Source organism: Ovis aries, chromosome 17, assembly GCF_016772045.2.
Source record: "Ovis aries strain OAR_USU_Benz2616 breed Rambouillet chromosome 17, ARS-UI_Ramb_v3.0, whole genome shotgun sequence".
Taxonomy (NCBI): Eukaryota; Metazoa; Chordata; class Mammalia; order Artiodactyla; family Bovidae; genus Ovis; species Ovis aries.
Genome location: NC_056070.1, coordinates 15,832,555 through 15,852,470, shown reverse-complemented (window position 1 = coordinate 15,852,470; position 19,916 = coordinate 15,832,555). Strand labels below are relative to the sequence as shown.

At 38.5% G+C, this 19,916-nt stretch overlaps 1 protein-coding gene across 16 annotated transcripts in view; it reads right to left on the bottom strand.

Moving 5' to 3' along the window:
- Nucleotides 1-19,916, bottom strand: part of INPP4B (inositol polyphosphate-4-phosphatase type II B) — an 887,198-nt gene that overhangs the window by 80,794 nt on the left and 786,488 nt on the right. For all 16 annotated transcript variants that reach the window (XM_015101375.4, XM_042234315.2, XM_060400642.1 and 13 more), the window contains 5 exons: nucleotides 16,603-16,775; nucleotides 15,250-15,373; nucleotides 14,066-14,183; nucleotides 7,718-7,858; nucleotides 5,913-6,010 (listed from right to left, as the gene is read on the bottom strand). In XM_015101375.4, coding sequence (XP_014956861.3) covers nucleotides 5,913-6,010; nucleotides 7,718-7,858; nucleotides 14,066-14,183; nucleotides 15,250-15,373; nucleotides 16,603-16,775 — 654 coding nt within the window. The remainder of the gene's footprint in view (nucleotides 1-5,912; nucleotides 6,011-7,717; nucleotides 7,859-14,065; nucleotides 14,184-15,249; nucleotides 15,374-16,602; nucleotides 16,776-19,916) is intronic.

The window sequence follows — 19,916 nt, the reverse complement described above, 5'->3', positions numbered from 1 at the left end:
TTAGTTCCTCGACCAGGGATGGAACCTGTGTCCCTTGTATTGCAAGGCAGATTTCTTAACCACTGGGCCACCAGAGAAGTCCCCACAATTGTTATTCTTACTCACATTCTCCTAATTGATATTCTTTTCATTTAGCTACAGTGATGCTCGATGACCCTGAATCTAAACATGTCTCCATTTTGTTGTGGGTTCCTTAGTCCTTCTTTCCCTATATTGCAGATAATCTCCTCCTATCATGGATGTTTTCTCATTTCCTACATGGAATATGTAGAAAATTATGTAAACAATTCCTCTAAAATTAACTATCCATAAAATATTAGTACTATAGTCCATGGGGTCACCAAGAGCTGGACACGACTTAATGACTGGACAATAACAATCCTATTCTCTTATTTCTGAAGATGGAGAGAATGCATAGGCACTTTTCTTTCTCCCCATGCAGAAGTAAAACCTGTGGCAATTCATGACCACATGATGAATGTCAGAAATGACCAAAGAGAAACTAACACTTTTTGGACAACAAAAGCAACAAAAGCAAAAGCAAATTATTCACAGGAAGGATCAATGCTAAAAAAGAGCAACTAGTATTCTGGGAAGAGGGCTTCCCTGGTGGCTCAGACAGTTAAGAATCCACCTGCAATGCGGGAGACCTGGGTTCGATCCCTGGGTTGGGAAGATCCCCTGGAGGGGGGCATGGCAACCCACTCCAGTATTCTTGTCTAGAGAATGCTATGGACAGAGGACCCTGGTGGGCTACAGTCCATGGGGTCACAAAGAGTCAGACATGACTGAGCAAAGAGATTTAGAGTTAAGGTACATGATTCCTTGATCATGCCGAGTCTTGAAAGGGTAAGCTACTAGAGGCAGAGTCTTTTATCTTTCACCATCCATAGCAATAGGCACAGAGTCTTACACATGATATGGTCTCAAACAATGTCTGCTAAATTGAATGGGAGGCTTACAGCAACCACAGCCAAAAAAATGCAGGATGAAATATAACAACAATATTTTACTTACCCTCATCACCAACCTAAGATTTGTTCTAAAAAATATTTTGTGCAATCGTTATACTACAGTTGATGAAATACTTTTTGTAAGACAGGGATATCAAATACTGTGGAGGTAGTTGACATCAGCTCACTAAAGGCCCTGCCTGATCCCCCTTCTAAGCTCATAAGCTAGAACAGCCTATCCTTAAAGCACTCACACAGGGACCAATAAATGGCAGCGCTCCAATAGAACTGCATGAAAACATCCTTCTCCTTTGCTTAGGCAAGAAGACAAGAGAAGGGCATTATTATCAAAGAGAGAATGGGAGATTGGAGATTACAAATTGACACTTGGTCAGTCCTCATTTAAAGGGAAAAGAAAGCATTTCATCTGCTTCTTCCATGAAACTCACTCAGGGGCCTCGAATCACGTGAGATGAGATGGTTACTCTAAATCATTGAGCAGTCTGTGCCAGCGATTTACAGCAGTACTTAATTTTATTTTGCTAACCCACCACTTAAGTGTCTTAATGCTTTCGGTAGGCTATGAAAGGGGCCTTGAAAGGTTTCTGAGCTCATCAAACCCACCTGGAAGATCAGAGCCAGGGAGAGAGAAACACGCATACCTGCCCCAGGGGAGTTTCCAGAGTTGATCAAAGGGGCCAGTGACTATCACAGGCAGGGCCTAAGGGAAAGTAGCTCCTGATGATTTATTGTGCCTTAGAGTCAAGGCAGCAAGAACAACTGTCTAAAAGATGCATCGCTAAGCCAGGAAAATGGGAAGGGAGAAATCCACAGCACAAGGTACCCAGACACAGCACAGACCTCTCAGCCATCAACAGCTCTGCCTGATACCAACCTCGGATAAATATATATATTAACATATATTAATATATATATATATATACACATTCATACATATAGATGTATACACATATACATATGTACACAAATGTATATACACATATACACATGTATGTATTCCATTAGTGGAATACTCGGTAGGTGAGAATGGCCTCTCTCTCTCGGCAGATTCATGGGATCTAGAGCTGGGAAGTGCCTGTTACAGAGGAGGAGGAAACCAAGAATGGGTGATTCCTTTCCTGTAAATTTTGCAGAAATGTCTATTGGAGCAAGAAATATACATGTATGTGTAAAAACATACATATATATCTAACTGTACATCCATACATACACATATATGTACAGCTCTAGATCCCATGAATCTGCTGAGAGAGACAGAAAGACAGAGACTGAGAGAGATACAGAGAGAGGCTATTCCAAGCCTTTCACTAATGGTCCTTCTGCAGATACAAAGAAGATGGAGTTGGAGGATAGTCATTCTTGAATTTGATGATTTCTTCCAAATGAACTTGAGACTTTTAAATAGATTAGTCTATAAATCACCAGACTATGCTGAACACACTGAAAGGAAATGGAGTTCTGTTGTCTGGCAACTTTAACTTTACTCCTCTCCCCACTAAAAACTCCTAAGGGGTGTGTGTCCTATCAGTACGGCTGATAGAACTATTAGGACAAAAGGATTCTGCATGTGTAGACTGCTGAATTGAGACTATCAACTGAACCTACGACATATTTAACAGACTTGGAGATATCTGGGGAAGAATCAATGTTTTAGACCACAAAACTTAAGTACAAGAAAAGTAAAAGGATGGTAACTGCTTGATTGAAAGTGAAAATTTGGCTAAAATGACTTATTCATTAACTCCTGATACTGCAAAACTAGGGGACATCCCTAAATTAAAAAAAAAAAAAAAAGTCTTTTGGGATAAAAAGGAAAGTTTTTATTTCAGTTTCAGTTTCAGTTCAGTCGCTCAGTCGTGTCCGACTCTTTGCGACCCCATGAATCGCAGCACGCCAGGCCTCCCTGTCCATCACCAACTCCCGGAGTTCACTCAGACTCGCGTCCATCGAGTCCGTGATGCCATCCAGCCATCTCATCCTTGGTCGTCCCTTTCTCCTCCTGCCCCCAATCCCTCCCAGCATCAGAGTCTTTTCCAATGAGTCAACTCTTCACATGAGGTGGCCAAAGTACTGGAGTTTCAGCTTTAGCATCACTCCTTCCAAAGAACACCCAGGACTGATCTCCTTTAGAATGGACTGGTTGGATCTCCTTGCAGTCCAAGGGTCTCTCAAGAGTCTTCTCCAACACCACAGTTCAAAAGCATCAATTCTTTGGCACTCAGCCTTCTTCACAGTCCAACTCTCACATCCATACATGACTACTGGGAAAACCACAGCCTTGACCAGACGGACCTTAGTCGGCAAAATAATGTCTCTGCTTTTGAATATGCTATCTAGGTTGGTCATAACTTTTCTTCCAGGGAGTAAGCGTCTTTGAATTTCACGGCTGCAGTCACCATCTGCAGTGATTTTGGAGCCCAAAAAAATAAAGTCTGCCACTGTTTCCACAGTTTCCCCATCTATTTCCCATGAAGTGATGGGACCAGATGCCATGATCTTCGTTTTCTGAACTAATAGAATTTGACTAGTTCATAAATAATAAAAAAAAACCATGGTAAGTAAATTGATGGATAGGATATCCAAAATGGATGAATAAGTGAAAGTAATATGGTTAGAGGTTAACTTATCCTTTTTACACTACTACAAATTATCCCTTGATTTCACTATGAAAGAAAAATAGTAGATTATATGGATTAGGTATATGATCCCACAAAGAAATTATTTCCTCCTTAACAAATAGTCTAACCTTTATTCCCACTCTTAATAAAGCTTTTTGGTTCTTCCTTGAATGGAGTGCAATCCAGTGATGCTTTGGGTTACAATATTTCTGCATGAGGAATAATCCTATATATGTCAGTATAATTTCATAGCTATGGTTCAGACTTTTGTTACGAAAAATAACCACAGTCATGGCACACCTTCATTCTGCACCAAATGTATGTAGTGCTGTCTCAAAAATATGCTGACGTAACAGGAAACAAAATATCAGAAAAATTCAGTATGTTAAGACAATTTATTTCAACTAATGAAATAAAACTGATTTGATGCAAAAGTCCAGCCTGTTTTCAAGCATGAAATATACTTATATGTTTCTAAAACTGTTCTTTTAATTAGCAATACATTATATGAGATCTCATGTTCTTCAAATTTTTAAAGCTTACACTCCCATGAAGAGTTTAAATGACTTGAATGTAGGGATTACTTTGTATTTCCTATCTGAGAAATACTTCAACAATTATTTATACATATTTCTTTTTTGGAGTGCATAGTTGTTTATGTATTAAAATCTTTCAAAGACTTCATCAACAACCTACTTTTTAATATAATGTGTGTTTTGAGTAGAGATGGTATAGCATTGGTTCTCAAACATTAGTATGGGTCAGAAATCATCTGGAAGCCTTATTAAAACAGATTGCAGGGCAAGCGCAATAGAGCTGCAGAGGGGCCTGAGTATTTGCATTGATAACAAATTCCCAGGTGATACTGATGCTGCAGGTACAGGGATCTCACTTTGAAAGGACCCCTATAAATAGAAATCAAGTTGTCTATAAAAATTCTGGGAATGACTTCCAAATTACAAGTAACTGTGAGAGAATTATCCAGCAACATCCAAGTTATAATAAACTTTTCCCAGTAATTACTAAAGCAAGATAGTGTGATTTATATTATTAACCTTCCAAGTAATTTACAAATCTGAAATTCATAAGTATGCTGACTGCCAAAGAATCCCTCTGCACTTAATTTCATTTTGGCATTAAAAATATCTTATGTGAAATAAAACATAAAAACAGCAGTAAAATTTTCTAATGATACATACATGGATGTGCTTATGCCAGTATAATATTCTGAAGTAAAATCACTGTGTTATAAAGAGACCTAAATACTCTGCTACCTAAGCTATTTCAAACTAAGTATCAGAATACAGATCAGTGAACAAATTGCCAGCAGATAGATGACAGGCAGACTTTAATTACAGCTTTTGGTAACGATATTTCCCACTTTATTAAAACCTAGTTTCTTATTGTGACTATCTAAGTATCTCAACTTATTTACGTATAGTACTTATGGAAGAGCTCCAAATACATTCTTGAATCTGTGATTTTGGATTGCTCAAAAAGATGGCAGTACTGAACAATGGCCCAAAACAAAGCAGAAGACAAAATGTAAAACATATTTCTATAGACTTATACCCCAACATGTTCACATAAACGTTGCAATAAGCATGTTCAATAATTTGTGCCTTAATTTATATCACTTTTAATTACTTGTAAAATTTATGTTCTGATTTGTATATATAGGAATATATATAAACATTCACACACATAGATCCTGATGCTGGGAAAGATAGAAGGCAGGAGGAGAAGGGGACAACAGAGGATAAAATGGTTGGATGGCATCACCGACTCAATGGACATGAGTTTGAGCAAGCTCCAGGAGATGGTGAAGGGCAGGGAAGCCTGGTGTGCTGCAGTCCATGGAGTCGAAAAGAGTCGGACACAACTTGAGCAACTGAAGAACAATACACTCACATATACATGCTAGAGATATATCTGATGTAGACTATACACCAGAAACCTAAATCTGTATTAAAGTCTTTTATGTAGTTACAAATCCTACAAAATTTCTGTTGGATTCAATTGAGATTTCTAATTATGAATTCCTTATTTTTAACTTCTGGCACTTTCCCAGGGCACTGAAATTAATGTCCTAATATGAGCAGCAGGACACACTTGAATGCAATCAGAATAACGAGGCAGGTGTCTGAGAGGCCACCTTTGCAATCAGTCTCTTTGGCGCAAACAATTTCAAAATCACTCTCACATTCCCACCCCATGCTTTTTTCTTCCATTGACCTTTCCTCTCCCAAAGAATTATTAATCAAGAAATTATTATTGTTGTGGGGTTTTGTTTTTTTTTTTTGGTAACTTGCATACTTACAATCAGGAGGCATCTTTTCCATAAATACTGTGTAATACTCTTTAAGGAGTTCAAAATTTTCCTGATTAATACTTTCTTGCAAAGAGACATCTCCAAACCTAAATATAGAAAAAAGAGAATAATTATGGTTTATAAAACAGGACCCCAAAGTAACTTTTTTATCTTTATTTTTTAAATAGATGGTAACAGTTTTGCAAGGGAGGAGTCTGTTTTTTGAAACAACATTGCATAATGGTGATCGCTAACATATTCCAATTTCCACTGGCCCTGATTCCATCAATCTTTTTTGACATACCAAAATATTCTTACAATCATTGTATGTGAACCTGAATGAAATAAATCTAAAACACTAACCCCATGCCTCTGCATAACTGACACTCTGTCCAAGTTAGTTTCTCCATTTCTGCAGAGCTGTATCTCTAAAGACACAGAAATTCTTCCCTCTCTTTTTATCCCTCCAATCTTCCTCTTCACTAATGATAGCTTGAGGAGAGGTCTAGAAGACCAGGACCAGACACTGAGCTGCATATAGCCTTAAACACACTGCTGCAGGCACACGTAGGGCCCTCCACTCTCCCAGGGACGAGCTCACTTCTGTGAACTATTTTTTTCGGTCCACACCATGAAGGATGCCAGCCTCTGTACTGGTGCTCTTCTGCTCTCTTCTCAAGAGGACTATAAATGGAGTGGTTTTTCAGTTTAGTTAAAAAACAACAGTAAAGGATTAAAACATTCTTAACAATCATGGCAAAGAACACACTAGCTAACTATGGGGGTAGGAGATATATGGAGAGGGCAATGGCACCCCACTCCAGTACTCTTGCCTGGAAAATCCAATGGACGGAGGAGCCTGGTAGGCTGCAGTCCATGGGGTCGTGAAGAGTCGGACACGACTGAGTGACTGCCCTTTCACTTTTCACTTTATGCATTGGAGAAGGAAATGGCAACCTTCTCAAGTGTTCTAACCTGGAGAATCACAGGGATGGGGGAGCCTGGTGGGCTGCCGTCTATGGGGTCGCACAGAGTTGGACACGACTGAAGTGACTTAGCAGCAGCAGTGGGAGATATATATAGAGACTAAACTATAGATAAGGAAGCATTTTAAATATTCTCCAAAAGTTTAGCTTTGGGGAGCTTTTTCAGCCAGGCTTTACAGCTAGACAGTAACTTCTTTCTCTAAGAAGTTTTAGAGAATCTTTTAAAAATGTATTCTGTGAACCTTATCTCTTACCTGTTCTTGATAATCTCTACATGTGAACCATATGAGATGCTAAAGTTAATTCCTTTATCTGCTAAAAAATGGTTTGTTACAATTACTTATGAACTCACATAAAATCATCTGTCATTTAACTGAGTTAACTATTATGAAAGGATGTGTTGGCATCCTCCAGTAACAATTATTTTATTAAATAAAACAAAGGAAAGGATAATATGTTTTAGGTCCAGAAAATTTTGACACAATTAGTAGAGTTTACAATGGTGAAATACATGTGAGCATAAAACAATTCTAAAATTTGAGACACACACACATAGGTATTTGGAAACATGAAGAAAGCTAACCCATGTGAATATTTTGGTATTGACACCAATATTTTCCTTATTATTTTATAACATTTAAATTTGATATGAGCCAGGAATCCTTAAATATGAATAATTCTGTCTGCTATATCAAGTAACTTAGTGTGGATGAAAGGGAAATGTTACCCATGAATCCAGTGTCTATGTACAGGAACATGTGGAATTACTCAGCATATTCATAACATTAAAAAAAAAAAAAAAGAACTGATCTTATATCTGAACCTTACCTCTCAGCAAGAGTTTGCTGTTCATTGATCCCAACGTTAAAAAGTACTGGATGCACGTGAAGCAACTGTCCTTCTTTAATCTGCAGAGGCAGTGACTCAAACATTCTTGCTGGAACCTTCACCTCCACCACGTAGTGTTCACTGGAGAGAGGGGGACAAAGAGACGCAGCGCTGCTGTATTTCACTCAATTTTACTACTTTAGAGTCATTGAAAAGAAACAACAAAACAGCTGGAATAAAGCACTGATTCGGGTTTTTGGCTGCTATTTGCTTATTTTCTACTACTAATTCATTTGATAATCATTTCATTCACTTTACTATTAAATGACTTGGCATAAAGAAGTGTTCACATTTACTTCTCTTACTCTGAGTTGTTTTAGGAAAGGAAGAACATTTAGCGCATGTTCATATACCATGTGCATAAGAGCGTCAATATTTGTTTTCTTGATTTAATTATTTTAAAACCAAGTTTCAGTGATAAGAAAAGCAATAACGGATTTCCAATAAAGTGAAACTAATGAACAAAATCATTTATAACATTTTTAGCACAGCCTAACTGTTTGTGATAGACTGATGGAAATGCAATAGTTTTATTATTTAAGATGTAACCTTTGGTGATTCCTGATCATTTCTCCACATTATCATGGGAGCATTTTTTCATTGGAAATTTCCATTAAAAATTACCCCTAATGTTTAGTGTTGAAGATTTAAGTTAGGATTCACAAAATAAGGTCAAGAAGAATAGAGGCTTATATATTCTGAAATGTAGTATCTTTTGATCCAGTGCGAACTGAGCAAAGAAATGCCAAGTTTCACCTGGAATTAAGGAAAGTCTGTGTTTCCTGAACCATACAGAGCGCTAGTGTTGTAATACGTATATGGCGTACGGAAGAACAGGAGAATTGGCGGGTCTCTGTGAAAATCTTTTCAGTTTCTCTAGTATAATAATACTGATGCTTACTCTGAATCCTCGACTGCCAGAGTTTTTCACCTCAGCTTTGAACGAGAGAACTGGGAAATACCATCCATTCAGCGAGCAAGGATGTTAGCACTACCCTCAGATGGATAGACATTTTATTTTTCTTTTTAAAATTGCTTTCAGTGTTCTTTACAATAGACTGGCTAATAGACAGCTGATATTTACTCATTCCAAAATTTTCTGGAATATGAGACGATTCAATGGGTAAAGTCTGCTCTGCAAATTTATAGATTGCTCTGAAGGTGAAACATTATACACTTTATGATAGCTTTTTTAAAATTGAAGCATACTTGATTTACAATGTTGTGTTAGTTTCAGATGTATAGCAAAGTGATACAGTTACACACACACACATCTTTTCAGATTCTTCTCCATTATAGGTTATTATAAGGTTTTGAATATAGTTCACTGTACTATTAAGTAGGTCCTTGTTTATCTATTTTAAACATAGTATTGTCTTGGAGAAAAGGGAACCCTCCTACACTGTTGGTGGGAATGCAAACTAGTACAGCCACTATGGAGAACAGTGTGGAGATTCCTTAAAAAAATTGCAAATAGAACTACCTTATGACCCAGCAATCCCACTGCTGGGCATACACACCGAGGAAACCAGAATGGAAAGAGACACATGTACCCCAATGTTCATCGCAGCACTGTTTATAATAGCCAGGACATGGAAACAACCTAGATGTCCATCAGCAGATGAATGGATGAGAAAGCTGTGGTACATATACACAATGGAGTATTACTCAGCCGTAAAAAAGAATTCATTTGAATCAGTTCTGATGAGATGGATGAGACTGGAGCCGATTATACAGAGTGAAGTAAGCCAGAAAGAAAAACACCAATACAGTATACTAACACATATATATGGAATTTAGGAAGATCGCAATGACGACCCTGTATGCAAGACAGGGAAAGAGACACAGATGTGTATAACGGACTTTTGGACTCAGAGGGAGAGGGAGAGGGTGGGATGATTTGGGAGAATGACATTCTAACATGTATACTATCATGTAAGAATTGAATCGCCAATCTATGTCTGACACAGGATGCAGCATGCTTGGGGCTGGTGCATGGGGATGACCCAGAGAGATGTTATGGGGAGGGAGGTGGGAGGGGGGTTCATGTTTGGGAATGCATGTAAGAATTAAAGATTTTAAAATTTAAAAAACTGAAAAAAATAAAAAAAAATAAAACAAACAAACAAAAAAAAAACCCATAGTATTGTGTATCTGCTAATCCCATACTCCTAATTTATCCTCCCATTCTCCTTTGGTGTGGTAGCCATTCCCTTCTTCAGCGGATCTTCCCAACCCAGGGATCGAACCTGGGTCTCCTGCATTTCAGGCAGATTCTTCATCATCTGAGCCACCAGGGAAACCCCAAGAATACTGGAGTGGGAAGCCACTTGCCCTGGTGGCTCAGATGGTAGAGAATCTACCTGAAATGCAGGAGACACAGGTTCAATTCCTGTGTCAGGAAGATCACCTAGAGAAAGCAATGGCAACCCACTCTAGTATTCTTGCCTAGAGAACTCCATGGACAGAGGAGAGGAGCCTGGTGGGCTACAGTCCACTGGGTCACAAAAAGTCGAACACGACTGAGCAACTAACACTTTTACTTTCCCCTTTAGTAACCATGTTTGCCTTCTACTTATGCTTTTTAAATGAGTACATTGTATTATTTTTCGATCCTGCATATAGTGATATCATATGACGCTTGTCTTTGCATGACTTGCTTCACTTAGTATGATAATCTCTAGGCCCATCTATGCTGCTGCCAATGGCATTATTTCATTCTCTTTTATGGCTGAGTCATATTCCATGTTGGACATATGTGTGTATATATGTATATACATACACACCTCAGTCTTTATCCATTCATCTTTCATTGGGCATGTAAGTTGCTTTCATGTCTTGGCTTTTGTAAATAGTGCTGCTACAAACATCAGGGTGTATGAATCTTTTTGAATTACCATTTTTGTTTTCCCTAGGGGTGGGATTGTTGGATCATATGTTAACTTTATTTTTCGTTTTTAAGAAACCTTCATACCATTTTCCAACTAACGTTCCCACCAACAGTGTAGGAGGGTTCCTATTTCGCCACAAACCTCTCCAGTGTTTACTATTTTTAGTTTTTGATGGTGGCGGTTCTGACTGGTGTGAGGGGACACCTCTTGGTAGTTTTGATTTGCATTTCTCTAATAATTAGCAATTATGGTGAAGGACAGGGAAGCCTGGCACACTGTAGTCCATGGGGTTGCAAAGAGTTGGACACAACTTAGTGACTGAGCAACAAAATAATTAGCAATGTTGAACGTCTTTTCATGTGTCTGTTGGCCAAATGTATGTCTTCTTTGGAGAAATGCCTATTTAGGTCTATTGTACATTCTTTTTTTTTTTGATCAAGTCATTTTTGAGTGTGTTTTATATTGAGCTGTATAAGCTGTTTGTATATTTTGGAAATTAATCCCCTGTCAGTTGCATCATTTTCTCCCATCCCATTGGTAGTCTTCTGGTTTTGTTTACGGTTTCCTTTGCTGAGTAAAGGCTTTTGAGTTTAATTAGATCCCATTTGTTTATTTTTGCGTTTATTTCCACTGCACTCAGAGACGGATCCAAACAAACATTGCTGCGATTTATGTCAGAGTGTTCTGCCTATGTTTTGCCACTCCATTAAAATATAATTGACATAAGCTCATTGTTTTAAGTATATAACTCAGAGTTTTCGCAGATTTATAGAGTTGTGCAATCACGACCATAATTCACTTTCAGAACATTTCCACTGCCTTAAAAAAAATCTCCTTTGACTGTTTGCATTCAAACCCCAACCCCATAGTCAGCCCCAAGAAACAAGTGATGTATTTCTATGTCTCTACAGATCTTACTTTTCTACAGGTTTCATATAAAAAGAATCATGCAACACATAGTCCTTTGTGTCTGGCTTTTCTCATTTAGCATCATTTTTCAGTCACGTGTATCACAGCATGCGTTAGTAGCATGCTGAATAGTGTTCTGTTGCTTAGGTATACCACATTTTGTCTGTGCATTCAAGTTGATGAACACTTGATTACTTCACGATTTTGGCTACTTGTGTTCTGAAAAATACTACTAGTTTTGTGTGGACATTTCCCCTTGGGAATATACTGATGAGTCACATAGCAATTTTAGGTTAACTTTTTCAGCAACTGCCAAATTGTTTCCAAAGCGGCATTACCACCAATAATGAATGAGGATTACAGGTCCGTGAACATGGACTGTCTTTTCATTTATTGGATCATATTTTCTCCAAGCATTATTTTGCATGTTCTGTTTCCAATTCTTCGTCAAAGTTGCTCAGTCATGTCCACCTCTTTGCAACTTCATGGATTATATAGTCAGTGCAATTCTCCAGGCTAGAATACTGGAGTGGGTAGCCTTTCCCTTCTCCAGGGGATCTTTCCAACCCAGAGATCGAACCCAGGTCTCGCGCATTGCAGCAGATTTTTTATCAGCTGAGCCACAAGGGAAGCCTAAGAATACTGGAGTGGGTAGCCTATCCCTCTTCCAGTGGATCTTCCCCGCCCAGTAATCAAACCGGGGTCTCCTGCACTGCAGGAGGATTCTTTACCAACTTAGCCATCAGGTCTGGTGTGCGTGCTCAGTCGTGTCCGACTCCCCGAAACCCCATGGACTGCAATCCACCAGGCTCCCCTGTCCATGGGATTTTCCAGGCAAGAATACTGGAGTGGGTTGCCATTTCTTAGAGTGCTTTATTAAATTTAGTCTGATGTAGTTATTCTATTTGATGCTATTGTGAATGGTTATCTAGTCACCATTGTTTTTAACAACTTTTCAAGAGTGTGCTTAATTCTTTTTCTTCTCTGGTCCAAACTAAGTCAGCCCCCTCTGGCAGGAGACTGCCGGATTTTATGGCCTGCTTTGCCCTCACAAAACTGTGCTGACAGAGCTGGGAATGATGGGAGCAACTCGACAAAAATGCCACAAACTCCTACTGCCTTATCCAATGTACACCAGTTTTTCACGAATAAGGACTTCTAAATTTGTGCACAAATTTAGTTCTTAGTCGTAAGATGGTTGCTTTAGAAAATTCTGTCCAATTATAATGTCGCTTTCTGGAGAAAAAAATTGCCAAGCTGCTCACTTTGCCATTCCAGTTTCATTCCCATCCATATGATAGCTTTTGAATTTAGAGACAGTCTAAAGAACTCCCTCAGAAAAAAAACATCTGCACTCTGCCTATAGCAAATGGCCTGGTAAGCTTCGGTTATAAATTGTGATAAAAGTATCAGTTTCCCACTTCTTTGCTAATAATCTTCATAGTAATACAAGGTGGCACTGTTTTCTAGGCATGTATATGAGCAATTTTATTCCTTTTTCTTCCAATGAATGGCAAATTAAGCATTAGGCTGCAGTTGAGAAACTTAGTTTTAATGGGATGTGGTTTTTCTTTATATATAAGAGTTACCTTTCAATCAACCATGGATTTCTGGGCATTCTTTACACAAAAGTTTAAATAATTATCTGTTTATTAGAGAAAGAAAACAAGTTTAGTTTGAATTTTTATATTTTATACCTAAGTTCTTCATTTCTCTCTGGCATGAAAAAGGCTCTCTTTAGAAAATTCTTTTTTTTTTTTTTTTCACTCTAATTTGAGAAAGCTTTAAATTTCAAGTATCTTCATGCAGCATTTAAAAGTGCTAATGCCAGAATGGTTAAAATTTCGAGGACTTCTGACTGAAATAATTTATCCATAGGATGTTAATTCTTCTATTGGAGGTCTATTCTATACACCATCATTTTTCTTAATTATTTGATATTTTGCCCATCATACAATGACCTTCAAAGCTATTTATTTAAAACTGTTCTTGGAAATCTCAGTCTGACAGTGAATTGTCAAAAATAATTAAGAAAAATGGTGGCATATGTCCCTGACATAGAAATACATCTTTTCTAAAATGTTGCTGCTTTTAGCAGATTTAATATCAAGTCATCTCAAGAATTATGACACTATTAACCAAATGATTCCAGCAAAAGTAAAAACATCCAGAGCTTTAGACTAGATAGCAATAAAAAGAAAAATGTTTTTTCTCATGCTTGCTATTACGTTGAATTCCTCACATTTCACGGGGGAACATTATCCTATTTATTTCACTATAGTGCAATTTATAAACATCCATGAATCCTATAGGAGTTTTTCAGTATCTTCCTCTGTCATGTCACCTACATTTATTTCTCATTCAAAAAAGGAAAAGAGAACAAAAGAAACATTTCCAAGCCAAATCTTAATTCTCCTTGGCTCTGCTGTCAGGGGTTAGTAAAAAACATCTAACAAAGCTTGGTCTTTAGGAAATGGGCGCCACTTACCGCCTTCCTGTTATCACTGGCAAGACATCATTGGATGTGGCTTCAATTATTTTAAATGCGACTTTTTTCAAATCCGAAATACCAACGGCCATGTCCTCCAGCATTCCAATTTCCTCACCTAAGCAAGGGCAAAGGAACCTAGTTACAAACATACTATTTGAAGAGAATGTCACTTTGTACTCGCCTCCCTGCTAGAATTTGTTCTAACAATTTAGTGAATGAGTTCCTGAATGCAGTGAATCCATTCTAAGGACATTTGCCTGAGTCTGAAGGTTTTCATCAGTGAAATCAGAACCGTTTCAATAGACTCCAGCTGTCCATATTTCCTTTGAAGGAAGGAAGGAGGTATACCTTTCCTGAAAGGCTAGAGAGAAGCTTTAATTCTTTGATGACACAAAGTATTGTGCAAATCTCTCTCCCTTGGCCGGACTGACATTTGATTTCTAGAAAATAGAAACGGTTGTGTTGAAGATCACTGACCTAAGCTCATGCTAGCTTCTTTATATTTAATACCCTGAAAAGATAAAGCCTAACGAGGAGGTAATTAAATAAGAATCAGTCCTGTGCAAAAGAAATATAATGTGAGCCACATACATACTTTTAAATACCTTAGAAGTCAGATTTTTAGAGTAAAATTTTAAAGGTGAAATTACCTTTAATACTGTTTTCCTTTAGCCCAATATATCCCAAACAGCATTTCAGCTGTAAATCAATATACAATGATTAATTGTTCATTAATTATTAATGTAAAACTGTTTTCCACTAGTCTTTGAAGTCTGGTGGGCATGTCGAGGACTTATTGATCTGGCCTAGATATGTTTCAAGGGCTCAACTGCCACACCAACCTATGTATTGAACAGGGCAGTTCTAGACATAAGAGACTTGGGACTTTAAAAATCCAGTCATTGAAACTAGGTTGGCAAAGGCTTTTTATATTTAAAAAGCCAGATGGCTGCTCAGGACTCCACTGTGAAGTAATCTATAATTCCATTTTCAAAACATAATGAGGGTAAAAGCACAGGGACAAGGAGAATGAATATAAAGAACTGAAAGTTATATTCTTTCTCTAATGCTTGATGCAAGAAAGGTTGACCTCTTATTTTTATGTTTACCTGAAGAATCTATGGATCACATAGCTTTATGAATAGGGATATTATTTTCACATGGACTAAAGCAATACTCACTGTACGTACTCAGCAGTCCCTCATATTGTACTATCAATCCCACCGTGTGAAGCTGCTCAAGGAAGCCAGGGTCATACAGACTTGTGTGCAATTTGATGATAAAACCACAAACCAATCCAGCAAGCTAAAAAAAGGAGAAAAAAGAAAAGAAAAGCACTGAAGAAATCCCTGGGGTCAGTGAGCTTTAATTTAAAAATATAAGGCTTTTGAGACATCACAGACTTCATTAGAAATTTCCAAACAAAATTGGAACTATTTATATATCCATTTTTAAACCATGGATGTCTAAACCCATGCTGTAGGACGGTTTGGGAAAGACAGCACTGTGAAAAGAGAAAGACCAGGCGGTAAAATAAAAAGTCACTTAACACTTCCAAAACTTTCTCAAATATTTTTGCACATGAAGAATAGAGATAATAGTTCTCATTCCACAGAGTCGTTGAAAGAACATAGTGGAGAGATTTGTGTAAGGCAGAGCAAAGTGCCTGACACTTCGCTCCATTTACTACTGGGTCATCCATGAAATCATAGTGAACAAGGGATATTTTGGTTAAATTATTCCCTTTATCTGGATGGTTTACAAAGACAGCCTTCTGTCTCTTTCCCTCCAGGTGTATGTCTGCAAAACTCAATCATGGGGTGCAGGCAGGAGGGGAGCGAGAGCACAGCTATTGTGACGGAGGCCAACCTTGTTGCCATGGGCTAGGGTGGTGTAGGCAACGGAGGTGATATAGCCCAACTTTCATCCAAGACTATGGCCTGGCAAACTTCTATATAAACCACAAAAACAAAAAACAAAACAGACTATTATAAGGCCCTGTCCAGGAATTCATGAGGGAGCTGTAGAAACAAGGGATTGCAAACAGATCCCTTTTGCCAGTCCTGGCTACTATCTGCACAGCACATGGTGCAGAGACCCCAGGAATAATATGAGGACGGGACAAGGGACTCTCCTTCAAAGACTCTGTGCCCTGTGAAAAAATGGACATTTCAGGGACTTGGCCACCTTTTCACAGAAATAAATATTTATGGTCTCACGTGTTGTTTCTATTCAGCTAGGTATCTATTACGAATAACAAAAGCTGGCTATCAATACCTTAAGAAAAGGAACCCCTTAAAAAGCAAACTACTAGACTTTCCTGGCAGTCCAATGATTGAGACTCCAAGCTTCCAAGGCAGGGGGCATGGGTTTGATCCCTGGTCAGGGAACCAGGATCCCACAGGCCAGGCGGTATGTATGGCCAAAAAAATAAAATAAAAAGCAGACTGTCATAAGAATATCTCTTTCCCCACTGAGGATACTATCCGATAGCCCATCAGTGTGCTGGGCTCACAAAAACAAGAGGCACCTACTGCTTGGCTGAAGACGATGTCTCTTCTCAACGTCAGCATCAAACACTGGGGCAGGCTGTAGGCGAGCTCCTGGAGGAGCACGAAGGTCAGGGACTGCTTAGCTCGGTTCACCACTTCTCCCATGCAGTCCTTCAGGGTAAGGATGAGGGGATACAACTGCTCATACCAGTCTTCTGCGGGGTGGACAGAGCATAAGAACAGTGGGATGGATAGATTAAAGAAGGTCTTGGAGGACAGAACCAATTTATTTTATTTTCAGTGATGTTCTACACCATACTTAGAAGTTACAAAGATTTCCAATCCCAATCTCTCCTCTAAACTCCTGATGTCTATAACCAGCCACCCATTGGATCTCTCCACTTGGAAGTATCTCACTCATTTATAGAAGAACTCCTCTCCTCTCTGCTCATCTCTAATCTGTGCATTGTCTGGATCTTGGTGGATGGTGCCACCAAACTCTTCCCCTGCTGGAAACCTGTTTTCCTGGACTCCTTCTATAGTCTTCACATTTACTGGGTCATAAAATTAGCTCTACCACCATAATAGGGCTTCCCTGTGGCTCAGATGGTAAAGAATCTGTCTGCAATGCGGGAGACCCAAGTTCTGTCTCTGGGTCAAGATGTTCCCCCAGAGAAGGGAATGGCTACCGCCTCCAGTATTCTTGCCTGGAGAACTCCACGGACAGAGGAGCCTGGTGAACCACAGTCTAGGCGTTTCAAAGACCCATCAAAATTCATCTTCCTTTTGCCCTCTCCCATCATCAGTTATCCATTTCCCATGGACTGTTTTCTATCCTGCTCTGTAAGTGACCCCTCTTCCTCCAGGCGTATCCTTCTCCAATCTTTTCTCAACAGAGTTGCTACATGGATCTTTCTAATCAATTTGAATTCCATCACTCACTCTTTCATTTCCTTACTGTTTTATTTATTTTTTATTTTTTATTTTTTTTTACCCCCCCTCCCACCTCCCTCCCCACAACATCTCTCTGGGTCATCCCCATGCACCAGCCCCAAGCATGCTGCACCCTACGTCAGACATGGACTGGCGATTCAATTCTTACACGATAGTATACATGTTCAGAACAAAGTCCCAAAGCATGACAGACCCTGCATTATCTGATCTCTGCCTATGTGTCCAGTCTCATCTCTCAGAACTTTTTCATGTGTAGCCTTGAGTCCCAGGAGAGCTGAACAGACAAATTTCCCCACACCTGTCTGCTCTCTCATCTCAGTGTCTCTGCAAATCCCATCTGCAGTCCTGGAGCATTCTTCCCTTGCTTATCTCCCTGACAAATACTTTATCTTCTCTGCAGACTCAATTCAGGGTTTCTCTCTTCCAGGAAGTCTTCTTGATTTCCCCCCCTAAATCCCCTCCTCATTTACTAAAATTTGGGTCAGGTTCACTTCGTGTTCCTAGCTCCTTGCCCACACTCTTCTGCAAGAAAGTGAACTCACTCAGGGCAAGAAATTTCTGTTTTAATCACTGGATCTCCAGATCGCAGCATATCAAACATTCAGTTTTTAATTAAATTAGTAAAGTTGGAATAAATACAACAAAAGCCTTTTAACATATAGGCATGAATGAGAAAATCAAGTTTTTGACAGTATTTGGAATCTGAATAGCTTTTCTTCAAATCAGGATACAAAACTGAAACCATCTGTGCTTTCTGTATGCCTAGAAATTTAACATGTTTCAGTTATATAATTATGACTTTGGCATGTGATATAGAAACAAGTTATATTCTATTTCAGTCTATTTGAAAATCAAATCCTAACAAAGGTCAAATATTATAAATTCCAGACTGTGTGCTATTCCATTAATATATAAATTGACAGTGGTATGACCAATACAAATACAACTGAAAAGAAATGAGTGCATGCTGAAAAATTAACTATGACTCAAGATCTGAAGTGATACGATCGTCTCAGTTTACAGAGTGAGTGATGTGAATGGTCAGTAATCAGTTAAGACCTTGAAAGAGTTATAGGTAGTGAGGAAAAGAATAATAATCATTATTGCCCCATATCTACTGTCACTTACTTACTTTATGTTCTATAATAGATTAGATGAAATAAACCAAAATGGTTGAAAGGATAATTAATGGTCCCAACTTAATAAAAAGAGGTGCTCTTGTTAATACTCTACGTAAATGCTTATGTGAAGTTGTAATACAAAATACATTAGGAACATTAGGAGTTGTTATTTTAAAATATTGTAGAATTAAGCGTTATGACAGGAATAAAAAACACTAGAGAAAAGAGAATTCAATGGAGGCCTATTAAATCTGTAATCATTTAATAAAGGACTCATTTGTGGGCAGCTTAGGATAAAATATGAACGGTGGTTCAACTGAAAAAGGCATCGGGTAGCTATTGATTTTTATGTCATTAGTAGACATAAAAGGGCAAATGGAGGTACATTAGACTTATTTTCAGAGTAAAAGACACATCAAGAGACATCAAGAAGAAATACGTGATATTCATACTGTTTTCATCTTTACATTGTTTTACCTTTTACTCTTATTATTTGACTACTGTTCTCAATATGACTATACAGACACATACACGTGGAAAACAAGTATCTCAATAAATCGACCCAGATGTATATCTTAAAAGATAACAGACTGAAAACCAATTTCCTTTGTGTTTAGGTCTGCAAAAATGAATTTCTACTGAAGAATTCTCCAACACACAAAAAAAAACCTGTGTGCAGTAGATGGCGCTGCTTTATCAGCCTGAAGAAAAACTACTTGGTCACTTACTCCATTCCGGTAACTGATTTACACTATGGCAACCCACTCCACCAGTGTTCTTGCCTGGAGAATCCCAGGGACGGGGGAGCCTGGTGGGCTGCTGTCTATGGGGTCGCACAGAGTCGGACACGACTGAAGTGACTTAGCAGCAGCAGCATGCATTTGCAAAGTTCCCAAATAGCAGGTATATGTTGTCTGGGCACCTAGCATCCTATTCTGTGTCGAGTGATCAATAACCTCGCCAAAAGTGTGATACGCTCTTTCTATCAGAAAGTGGAACACAAACTTATTCCCTTCCCCCTCCCCGCCCGCCACCGCCCCGGGAAGATAGTAAGTGACAGCTCAAATTAAACAGAGCTGATGGTTTTTCTTAAAGATCTTTAAAAGAAGAAATCTTCACAGATTTCTTCATCAGCATAATTTTTTTTAGTCACTTCTAAACCTATCTTCACTCTAATTTAATCATTTGATTCCTAATCAGAAATGTAATGAGATTAAAAAAGAAAGAGATCCCCCAATCTAGTCCTACTAGAATAAAACTGAGGACCTGGAAAAATAAATA